This window comes from Otolemur garnettii, unplaced genomic scaffold (assembly GCF_000181295.1).
Source record: "Otolemur garnettii isolate 467f Iridium unplaced genomic scaffold, OtoGar3 scaffold00014, whole genome shotgun sequence".
Lineage (NCBI taxonomy): Eukaryota > Metazoa > Chordata > Mammalia > Primates > Galagidae > Otolemur > Otolemur garnettii.
In genome coordinates, this window is record NW_003852409.1 from 19,805,280 (window position 1) to 19,817,082 (window position 11,803).

Sequence of the window (11,803 nt, forward strand, 5' to 3'; positions counted from 1 at the left end):
TAAGTATTAGTATACCCATTTCAAAGATAAAGGAATTAAGGTTCTGAGAACCAAGTCACACATCTGACAGACAGATGACTCCCACACAGCTTGATACACATGTTGTTATTTGCTGACACTTCTACCTTTGGTAAGGAGAAGGCAGGCACCAGTGACCGACTTACACTGAGTTCCTCCTGTAGACCAGGTAGCCACACGATTTCATACCATACTCATCAGAACCATGCGAGGTCCAAATGTGTATGTTTTTTCTTCCAACTATTTCCTTGGTCTCTCTCATACTAGCCCATTATTTTAAATTAATTTGAGGCATTTTTGGAGATTCAGATTTCCTATTTGTGACATTTCTCAGTTGCAGACAGAGGCAATGTAAGTTTCCCTACTCGGGAGTCCAAGGCACAGTGATATTTAAAGTTCAAACAAAGAAGTCAGAGGCATTGCTTAGGAGCACCTGAGCAGAGCTGGGACTGTTGCTCCTAACTGGTCCAAGAGGATGTGACATCCCCCCAAAGGGTCCAGGCCTTTTCGCGCATCCAGCTCGCATGTGTGTCCCCTTGCCTGGAATCTCCTTCCCTCTCCACCTTTCCAGACGGCAAATGCCTCACACCCTCCAGGGTTCTGCTTAGACATCTCCTCCTCCAGGAAAACTTCCCAGCCTACCCTACGAGTGGTTTGGGGCCCAGCCCTCACCCTTCGTACACATGCGTGCCTATGCTTTCCTCTGGCACAGAATTTGTCAAAAGGCTTGTAATTGTCTGCTTACCTGCTAGTCTTTTCCCATTTGACTGTGAGCTCCTTGAGAGCAGGGACTGTATCTCACCTTGGCATCCTTAGCACCTCAGACAGAGTCTCACATATATTAGGGTCTTAAAGAGCTACAGTGGAATGACAATGGAGTGAGAAAAGATGAAGGAAAGTGCCCTGGGGGTGTGGCATCTCAGAAGACTGCCTGTGCTCAGGTTGGCAGATTAGACCACTGACAGTGACCTAGGAAATGACCCTTCTTCCCTCCAGACCCGTTCTCACTAACGGGCTGAAGGCAGAGAGATAACAAGAGCTCCACATTTGTCTCCAGAGAGATCCACATGTTCAGTGAAAGACTGCTGAGAGAAAAGGGTGGTATCTAACAGGCCTGCTCTCTCAGGCCGCGCATCCCCTCCCGGGACTGTGCCTGCAACAGGGAGATGAGTGTGGTTTGGTCCCAGGTTCAACAGAGTCAGGGTAACTAGTTTACAGCAGTGCCAATCTCCTGTTGCTTTCCCTAAAAAGAAGGACAATGGAGACCGTCTCCAGTGTCATCATTCGGGCAATGATGTACTTTGTGTGTATGTGTGTGTGTGCACGCAGTCACACGTACCCTGAAATAAGATAATGGGAAGTCTGCCAACCAATTTCTGTGCCATCTCTGAGTATGTGGGGAGCTTTGATAACAAGTAACCTTTGAATTTGCTCTAAATTTTCAGGAGGCTGAAGAACAAAAATGCTTCTAGCTGGTTATTACATTTTTTCCTTCACAACCAGGTTCTAATTGATCACATAAGCTGACCTCAACTTCCCCATCTGTAGAATGGGGATGGTTAGCCTAGATCAGTGGTTCTCAACCTTCCCAATGCCAAGGCCCTCTAATACAGTTCCTGTGGGTTGCGACACACAGGTTGAGAACCGCTGTCCTAGGTGGTGATGGAAGATACCTTACCCATGAGTGAAGGTTTCTTACTTTCACATCCTGGACAGATGTCACTATGCAATCACGGCACTTGTTCCCTCTGAGCCTGGTACTGGCCCAGAGTCTCAGTATCCCAGGCAGTTGCTACCGTTTAATTGTAACTGGCGCATAAAGAAGAACTCAGGCCTGGCTCTATGATTTCTAAGGCCCCTTCCAGCTCTGACTTTTTAAGGTTTGGGGTCCCCAAGCTAAGATATGGAAGCAAGTTGTGCAGGTATTTGGTGAATTAAGAGAATTTTCCACCCCTGCCCAAGCTGAGGGTCTAAACTCTGCATCTCAGCTTTTCTTAGTTCTTTCAACTGTGGATAAGAGAAACATAACAGGACAGGAAATGGCTCCCGTGGGTTTGAAGCCAACATCTAAAGAGCTCTCGGAGGCTGCCGCGGTGTGCTCGGATGAGCGCTGACTTCCTAACGAAAGCAGCCTGGGTTCAAATCCCTGCTCCGCCAAGCTCCCCTGTGTGAACTCTGACAAGTCACCTCACCCTTCCGAGCCCGGCCTCCTCAAGCGTGAAATGCGGCAGATAACGACGCCCACGGTACGGACGTGTTTGGAAGAGTAAATTGGATGAAATAATGGACGTGGACGTGCTTTGTGAGACCTGCCGCACTGAGCACGCGCGCAGGATTATTGTTCTCGGTACACGCCAATAGGAAAAAGACGAGGGTGTTCCGTTCCAGATGGACTCAATCTAAACCCGGGAACAAATGCTTTTTTTGGTAATTTCATCTTGTGGAAACGGCAGTCTCATAGGCCTATTTGTGTTTAATGAACCACATCCTGTATCGTCTTTGTGCATGGTTCTGAGGGGAAAGAAGTTGGCTCTCTCGTCTGGCTCGCTGCAGGCCAGCGAGTGTCCAGCTCCTATTGTATTTAACCTCCTCCCTGCTGCCTGCTCTCTCCAAGAAAATGCACAGCCCTACAGCCGGACTGACCCTACAAAAAACTGCACAGAAGCCCAGGGAGAAAGAGAAATAGTCCCACCACCATGCTGGGCACCTAGCACACACTAATAACGCCAGGCCGACATTTTTAACCTAAGTTGTAGCTCAGTATGAGGTTTGAATTACCCTGGGAGCACACAGCTTGAGAATTGGAGCAGGACAGGTTTGAGTCTATAGCCAAAGCCAGTGCTCTCAGATCCTCAGCAAAGTGCTTCTATACATCAGTAATCTTCATTCTTTTTGGATTCGGAGAATCCTTCGAGATTGCAAGCCATCTATCATCCCAAATAAAACACAAATGCAGACAAACAACACTTTGCCTGTAATTCTAAGGCATTTATGACCCTCTCTGGCTCACTCACTCATTCATTCATTTCAATAAACATTATTGAACGCTATCTATATGACAGGCACTGGTTAGGCATTATGCCGTAATGGTTAGCCAAGCAGATATGGTCCCCGCTGTCACAAGGCTTACAATGCAGTAACAGACAGACATAAACTAAGGGTTGTGAAATTCCAAGCTGGGGCTGTGCATAGTAAGGGAATATCATTCAATGAGACAACATAGCAAAGGCTCCTGACCTATCCTGGGGCTAATTGAAAGGTTTCCCGAGAAAGTTACTTTTGAGTTGAGTGATCTGAAGGAAAAAGCCAAAAAAAAAAAAAAAAAAAAAAAAAAAAGGCAGCAGAAAGCCAAGTTGCAAAGGGGACTACAACTTGTTCTGGAACCTTAAGGAAGGCTAGTCGGGCTACAGGCAGAGCAGAGAACACATATGGGGCCAAAGAGGTTAGTTGGAGACAAGCTAGATCTGATAAGGCCTCGAGGCCATGGGAAGGACCTTACGATTTTATTCCAAGGATTGGCATAATCGGATCTTTAAGGTAGAAATATCCTGAGTAATTTTGTGTGTTAACTTGACTGAGTGCCCAGATATGTGGTAAAGAAGATTGCAACAGTGCCCTGATGTGGGTGGACTTAATCCAATCATCTGAGGAACCAAAAAGCTGACCCTCCTGGTCTTTTCTGGCCTTCAGACTCCAACTGAAACATCTAATCTTGGGTTTCCAGCCTGCCAACCTTCAGACTAGAACTTATACCATTGGCTCTCCTGGTTCTCAGGTCTTCTAACTCAGACTGAAAGTATATCACCAGCTCTCCTGCGTAGATATTAAAACTTCACAGGCTCCACAATCATCTAAGATAATTCACTATAATAAACCTATATCCACCTCTCTCTCTTTCTCTCTTCCATATACACACACATACAGATGAAGTTAGACAATTAAGTTTGCAAACTCATCCTAGAAAAAGTGTTATGTACCTCATTGCTAAATACCACTTAAAAGTACTCCCCTTGGGAAGCTATGCACTGATGCCAGTGCCTTGTCCACCCTTCAGAGCAATTTTGGAACTCTTTTCCTGGAATGGCCATCAAAGCTGTTGTCAGGTTACCCTTGATATCCTGAATGTCAGGAAAATGTCTTCCTTTCAATATTTCCTTTATCTCTGGGTAAAGAAAACAGTCATCTAGTAAGTAGGGAGGATGTGCCAATACAGTTATTTATCTTCTAGTTAATAACTCCCTTACAGACAGTGCCATGTAAGCTGGTGCACTAACGTGATGCAAGAGCCCGTTTTTGTACAAACTTTTCTCATGCCAAGATTTTCAGTTAGGATTTTCCAAACTCTTGCTCTGTAGGTGTTTACTTGGTGTGCTATGCTTCCCATAGTCAGCTGATGATTTTGACACACAATTCAACACGTTTTTGCAATGTTTTCATCCATTGTGTGCATGGAGGTGAGTTCATGAACTTAATTGTCAGACCTCATATATCTATCCTTTTGGTTCTGTTTCTCTGGAGGAGCCTGACTAACGCACATAAATCCACAAGATTGCTGTGTGCTCAGGACTGGTGGGGGCAGGAGAAGATGCCAGAGCCTGGGGAGAAGGCCAAAGCTGGAGGCCTGGGAAGCCAGACGGGTGGCCTGGGTCAGGATGGCAGCTGCGGATAGAAAGAAGTGGGCAAATTCAAGAGCTACTTGGAAATGGGGGGAACAAGAAAGAGGGAGGTATTGAGAATTCCGAGGTTTCTGGCTCTGCCCCTAAACAGATAATGGCGCTTTTCACTAGAACACAGAAAAGTACTAAGTTGTGTGGGGTGGGGTTTGAGCAGCCAGAGGAGCTGGCATGACAGCAAATACCAGAGGAAAGCGTGGAGGTGAAGGATACAGTGGGAGTCATGAGAGGAGGGATGGCAGCAGAGAGTGTTGGACAGTCCCCATAGAGACAGTCTAGGAAGAGGGAGCAATGAATCCGGCTCTAGCCAACAGCCACTGCTGATTTGGCAGAAGGGGGATGAGTCTGTGAAGGAGAGAGAGGTGCAGCAGGCAGGCAGGGAGGGGCAACCAGGAGGACCCGGTGTCATGGGAACAAACACAGAAAGTGCCGCAAGCAGGAGGCTGTCAACTCTGCCAAATGCTACTGAAAGGTCAAGCTGCTCCTTGATCCTGCGTCCCTGGGGAAGCACACCAAGCCCCTGCAGGCCTCAGATCCTGAGAACAGCTCCATTTCTGCTGTCTTTGAAGCAGCTTCCCTCCGGAAACTGAAAGCCCCTAGAGATTTCTCTTTGCTCACATCAGCCCCTTGGCCACACCTGTCCTCCTCGCAAGAGGAGGTGACAGTTGATGAATCTTTCCTTTCTCCTCCCCCACCCCCAGCTTCTGGGCTGCCTTTCAAACAGCCACAAACTCCTTGACAAAAGAGTCTAGGAATGTTTCAGCTGACAATCACAGGTGCATTGTAATTCAAATGGAAATGCAGACATACATTGCCTTGGACAGCCTGGGAAAATTATAATAGAGATAAAACACCTTTTAAAAGTGGCCACATGTATTTATCCCTGGGGACATCGCTAAACCAGGGATTCTCCCAATCGAAACTCAAGAGCAGTGCAAGCTCCCTGGGGAGAATGTCCTTCCACAGGGGTCACCTAGGCAGTGAACTTGGACGAGGCAGGTTAATTGTAGATACTCTTTTTGCTTCTAGTCTCTCTTTTTCTCTCCATTTCTCTTTGTGGACTTTGGTATGCCTTTCTTTGTCTCTCTGTTTTTCTTTCTCCTCCTTCCTTCCCTCCCTCAGTCAGTCTCGCTCACTCTCCCTCTCTTATGGAAAATGAAAAATTCCTTCACAGACACACACACTTCACCTTCCACAATCTCTTTCTCTGTAAAAAAGAAGGTAAATGGAAATTCAGGAAACATATCAGACTGGTAATTTCTGCATTCATCTCTATCCTCCCTAAGGAGAGAATGACAGAGGATGACATGACTCAAGACCCCTTCGGAAACCTCTGTACCGTCCAGCTTTGCAGCCCTGCCTTTCACTGGCTCCAAGCCTGCAGCTAAACTCACTGAAGCCCTCTCCACCCCAGGCCAGTCTAGCCCTGTCTTTGGTCCTAGGTCTAATGACAAGACATAGGAGTAAATTAGCACCTATATCCCCCTACTTATAGACACTTGCGCCTGTGTGCACTTGTGTATGCACATGTGCGCGCGCGCGCGCACACACACACACACACACACACACCCCCTAGGAACAGGGTAACCTGAGTGGATGTGGCAGCCATGCATGGAGGGCATGGCGGCTGGATGAAGATAATAATTAGCTTCCCTCCTCACTTAATTGCTAGATGGGGCCATTCCTTGATCTATTTTCTTAGTCAAGCTGTACAGTGACTGCATTTTGCATACGGGGACAATGATCTCAGCAAGTGACTCAATTTGCCGAAGATCACCCAGCTGGTAAGAGGTTGAGCTGGGATTTGCACTGGGGTCCATCTGATTGCAAAATCTGTGCTTTATCACCAAATGAAGTTTTTATCCAAGGACACCATAGGAAGGGTGTCTCTAAACAGAAAGCTCTAATTGTGATTTAAGGCTCACATATGAAGGTCTATCAAGGTCGTACCTAGGAAGAGCATGTGAATATCAAGTCAAAGGGTGAAATGGAGCCACAGCAGGGGAAAAGAGAGCTTTTAAAAATGCAGGAGTGTCAAGAACACAGCAGCCTGTTGTGTGGGTATCACCCTAGGGCGAGAGACTCAGGACCTCCGATGGTGCCTGCAGTGAGGGCAGAGGTGAAGGTCAAAGGAACCTGACAGGATGAACAGCTTCCATTGTAATCATGCCTGGGACTTGGGGCTTCTACCAATGACTTCGGCTATCGGGTTTCCTCCTCAGACCCAGCTTTTCCTGGATTCCACAAGGCTCTACCTTATTGACCTGTGTTCCAATGCCCTGCCGATGGCTGCAAAGCCCAGAATCCCCACCTGGTGGAAGAAAACTCCACCTGCTTTCTGCCTGCATCTTGTCAGTGGTTCTTAGCATGCCTGGTGCTCTCTCTGGAATCAGCAGTGAAAGCTAGGTCTGTTATTCTAGCTTTTATTTTTATCCTATTATTGGGAAGAAAAAGCAAAAGATCTGGAGCACTGCACTTCATTCTCCGCCTAGAACAGACATTGCTAGCGGATCATAGCTCTTTCCCAATGGTCTCAATAACCTGCAAACAGCGGTGCAGACAAGCCACTCACTGCCCAGCTGACCAGAATTGGCATACGAGAGCTGCAGGGTATCCTGCCATGTGCCACCCAGCTCTCTATAGTAGATTTTTTTAAAGTCTATAACAACAATGATGAAATGTTGGGAGACTAAGGCCGGCTAGAAATGAATAATGTAGGAACAGAGAAAATGTCTCACCACCTGGGGGGCCCCAGCACCCGGCACAAGGTGGGCAGAGAAGTAGCGCTTGGGAAATGTTCAGTAAACTGAAGAATTAATGGGTGATAAGTGTGACTTTTATTTTTTCATGTGGAATGCACACTTAGAAGTACTTTAGGGGGATGAGAGCAAAACAAACCTCTCGTGGGAAACATTCTAATCAGGCACATTCGCCTCATCTTCCTTGTCTTCCCTGTAATTTCCTGTGGCTTCCACAACTCACAATAGTGGCCAAGGTCTCATCATTCCTAAACCCAAAAAGGCTGGAACATGTGCTTCTAGTGTCTGGGGACAGTGAACCTAGGGGGAAGGAAGCCCTGGGTTCAGGCAGGGATTCAAACACCATCTCCTTCACTAATGAACTGTGCCCCTTGGCTTCTTCAAGCTTCACGTCTCCCTTCTGTAAAGGGAGAAGGGGGTACCCTTGCCTGCTCGATCTGTAGGGTGGATGGGAAGGTCAAAGAAAGGCCATTCGCAAACTGCAGAGAGCTGTGCACTTATTTATGGCTGTTATCCATACCCTATTTGGTCTATTTTCCCCAATCTATGCTACCAAGTTTGGCCCTTCTAGACAAGGAGAAACCACTGTCAAAGGCTTAGATTTTGAAGATTTCATAGATTTTAAAGATTTCTGGAATCCCTCTCTGAGTTGAAAGAAAATCTACAGGTCTTACCCTCTTCATACATATTTCATGAAAGAAATGAGGGTCAAAGTCACACATGAGCAAGGGACGGGACCAGGACCAGAGTCCTCAGCTGATAAACATATTTTTGTTTTATTTGAAGCTATGTTTTATGTGCCTCCTGCATGCCAGGCATTTTAGCTGCGTGATCATTTTGTTCCCCCAAAGCCACACAAGGGAATTACTATCTCTCATTCAATACCCAAGGAAACTGAAACTTGGAAGTCGCTTTACCCGAGGCCACCTGGCAGGTGTGTGGAAAGAGGAGTCAGGACGCCAAGTCCCATCTATCCCACCTCAGCTCCATGCTCTCTCCTCTTCTCACAGTCTCTGCCCCCAAAGCCATCAGCCTCCAAGCTCAGATTCATCTTGGCCTGGTTCCCAGTGTGCAGCACATGTCAGTGACACATAACTTACGGCTGGGGCGAGAAAAGACGCCAGCTCTCTCTGAGGCTGAAGGGTTCTTTCAACTTCAGAGAGGCAAATCACCAGCTTCTCATCTCCACACTCACTAGCATCACTCCCAAACTTAAAAAATAAAACCAGAGCGTTTGATCTGCTATCTAGGTGGTCGTAGCAGGTGGCAACGGAGAGGTAGAAACCCACACAGAACGGCTGAATGGGCTGCAGTGTATCCCCTGGGCTCTTGTTGGGAGCAAGTGTGGATGATGGAAGGAAGAAAAGTGCCTTTGCCAAGTAGGAGCCGGGAGAGGAAAGCACCCAGTTCACCTGCCAAGTCGGCAGCAAAGCCAGGTCCGGAATGAAGGGGGCCCCCAGCTGCTGTTTAACATTCTTTCAGCTCCTCCCCCCTTCTGCATGTAACAGATTCCATGCATTCTCCATATAGAGGACAGGATTTTCTGGAATGAGAAACTCAAGTCCGAGGCCTAAAGGCAGCCAAGGATGGAGATGGGTGAGATTTAGCATCAGACTGGTGTCACAGGCCCCAACTGTGGTACGAAGCAAATTAGTTCAGTGGCCGCAGCGAGCAAAGGTTTTTATAAACATAACCTAATTGTATTACTTCAAAGTCCTGAAGCTTATTGCCCTGCTTAATGATGTGTCACATTATTTATAAGGTAGCACAATGAGACTTCTATTGATTTAATGCACTTCCTTAAAGACTGTCATTGTCACAGCCATAAAACGGAGCTATTCCCAGACAACTCAATTATATCCCTCGTGCCCATAAACCACCTCGTGTCCCACACAGCTGCACACAGGAAGCAGGAAGGGGTGAGAGCGTGATGGAGATGCAAAGCCCCCGGGGACAAACGGGAAGGGTTCTGGAGATGGCAAAGGCGTGTGAGCCAGGACTTCACCCAGTCAGGGGACATGCGGACTCATGAGAAGCCCACGGTGGCCGGTGTAGAATGCCCCAGAGGGGTCTTGGCCCTGCCAAGGGCAGCTATGTGCAAGCCTCCTTCTCCTCTCCGAGCCTTAGTTTTCCCAACTGCAAAACTGGAGTGCTGAGCTCAATGAGATTGTTACGATCCCTTCTGGCTCCCATATTCTGTGGTTGTATAATAATACTCATGGTTGATTTGGAGATGGGGTAGTCTGGCCATATGAAGAGGATGCAGGCAAGTTTTTAACATGGCTCCTCCCCTTTTCCATCAATGGAGAGTCTTTCTTTCTTTCTTTCCTTCTTCTTTTTTTTTTTTTGTAGTTTTTGGCCAGGGCTGGGTTTGAACCCACCACCTCCGGCATATGGGGCTGGTGCCCTACTCCTTTGAGCCACAGGCCCTGCCCGAGAGCCTTTCTTTTATAATTAACTGATAACAATAGCATTCATGATACCAGTAGCCCTTCAGTGTAGTTAAAAGAGGGAAAGCGCATGGGCTTTTGCAACCAGCCCAACTTGGGTTCCAAAGTGTGTCTGTGAATACTTGACTCGGCACATCTGCCACTCATTTTATTCTTTGTGAAATGTACGAAAACACTGACCTATTAAAATACATACATGCATGTGTGCAATATTTCTAACTTTCTCAAAATGCTGTTATATAATCCCCTTAACGTGGGGGGCAGACAGGAGTAGCTACTCCAGGGCCCATTTCATGGGGAAGACTGAGGTAGGACGCGAAAGACCTTCCCTAGGTGAGGGGCAGAAACTGGTCTCTTGCAAACAGTCTGGGGAATTCTAATTCTGATAATAGCTAAGAATCAGAGGGAAGAAATATCGGGTAACCCTTCCTGTGGATAAAAGCCTCTCCATGGAACAGACTAGAAACTGTCCCATTGGTCATAGGGTGATTTTTGTATTTTTTTTTCCGGAGGAATAGGAGTTCTCAAGTTCCCTGAAGGAGAGAGAGAGACGGAAGTGTCACCACTCACCACCCCACCCTCAGCAGTTGTTTCAAGGAGAGGAGGCAGAAAACAAAGAGCCTGTATGAGAAGGCAGAAGTTCTAGAGCCCAGAATACTAATGTGGGGCCTCAGGAAATCCCCAAGCTGAAGGAATCCTGAGAAATCATCATGAGATCCCTCACTCTGCCAGCAGTGAAACTGAAGCTCAGAGAGAGGCAGGCACTTGCTAAAGGCCACACAACTTATACGTGGCAGAGCCAGGATTCAGACCCAAGGCGCTCAGACAGCCGCCTTCCCCATGCCCGCCTGGCGGCCACCTCCAACACACACTCCAGGCTTACCTTTCTGGTACTGGAGCCACAGCTGCTGCTGGACCTTCTTGCTGGGGAAGTGGATGATGCAGGTGAGCTCGGAGCCGTACAAGGCCTCTGCAATGTAGTGGGAGCCGTAGTGCTGGATGAAGGACAGCAGCTCCTCCCGACTGCTCTCCTTGGTCAGGATCTTGAGGACATTGGTGAAGCCTGGACAGTGGAGGAGCAAGGGGAGGTGGTCAGACCTGGGGGGCTCGTGGCTAGCAAATTATACAGGGTGCGCTTTCCAGCCTGGATTTGACACCTTCCCCTCCACTGCAGTAGCAGCCTACTGGCTGCACTAGTCCAAACATGCACATCATTCCCCCATGTACACAGAACAGAATGCTCCCTCTCTGGCAGACACACAAGACACTACAGCCGAGAGGGAATCTACAGGAGAAGAAAGCCTAGACTCAGTGACCTAGACCATGGAGACTTGAAAGTCACCAGCAGGACCTCACAGCTGCTGTCTACTGAGTGACCAGTTAATACATGCTGGGCAAGCTGCAAGATGGTTCAACTTCCTTCTCTAACTCAACTCCAGCCACAATGATACAACCTTGATAGCAACAACTCCTATTGTGTAATGAGCAAGTTAAAGCGGAGGGACTGAGAGTCACCTGCCTTGGCCCTCCAGCTGGAGGAGCTGATTCAAGCCCACTTCCATCTTCACTCCGTAGAGGATGCACTTCCTTCAGCACCAAGTAAACCAGGGCTCCGCTGTCCATGGCTGGACTCCTGGGGCTGCACTCACTCAGCTCAGCACATGCCCTATGTCCACGCAGCTGAGTCCTGGTTCAACTTCCCTTTTGATCTCTGGTATTGCTGCCCTGGGACAGTGGTGTGTTCTCTCTCCCTTGCTTGCCACAGGGCATTCCTTTTTTTTTTTTTTTTAGAGTTTTTCGATGGGGCTGGGTTTGAACCCTCCGGCATATGGGGCCAGTGCCCTACTCCTTTGAGCCACAGGTGCCACCCCACAGGGCATTCCTGCTGCTCTATTTTCCTTAG

At 47.9% G+C, this 11,803-nt stretch overlaps 1 protein-coding gene across 1 annotated transcript in view; it reads right to left on the reverse strand.

The window, feature by feature from the left end:
• ASTN2 (astrotactin 2) overlaps positions 1-11,803 on the reverse strand; it is a 655,276-nt gene that overhangs the window by 247,767 nt on the left and 395,706 nt on the right. Inside the window, exon 14 of the mRNA XM_012802447.1 lies at positions 10,784-10,963. Coding sequence (XP_012657901.1) covers positions 10,784-10,963 — 180 coding nt within the window. The remainder of the gene's footprint in view (positions 1-10,783; positions 10,964-11,803) is intronic.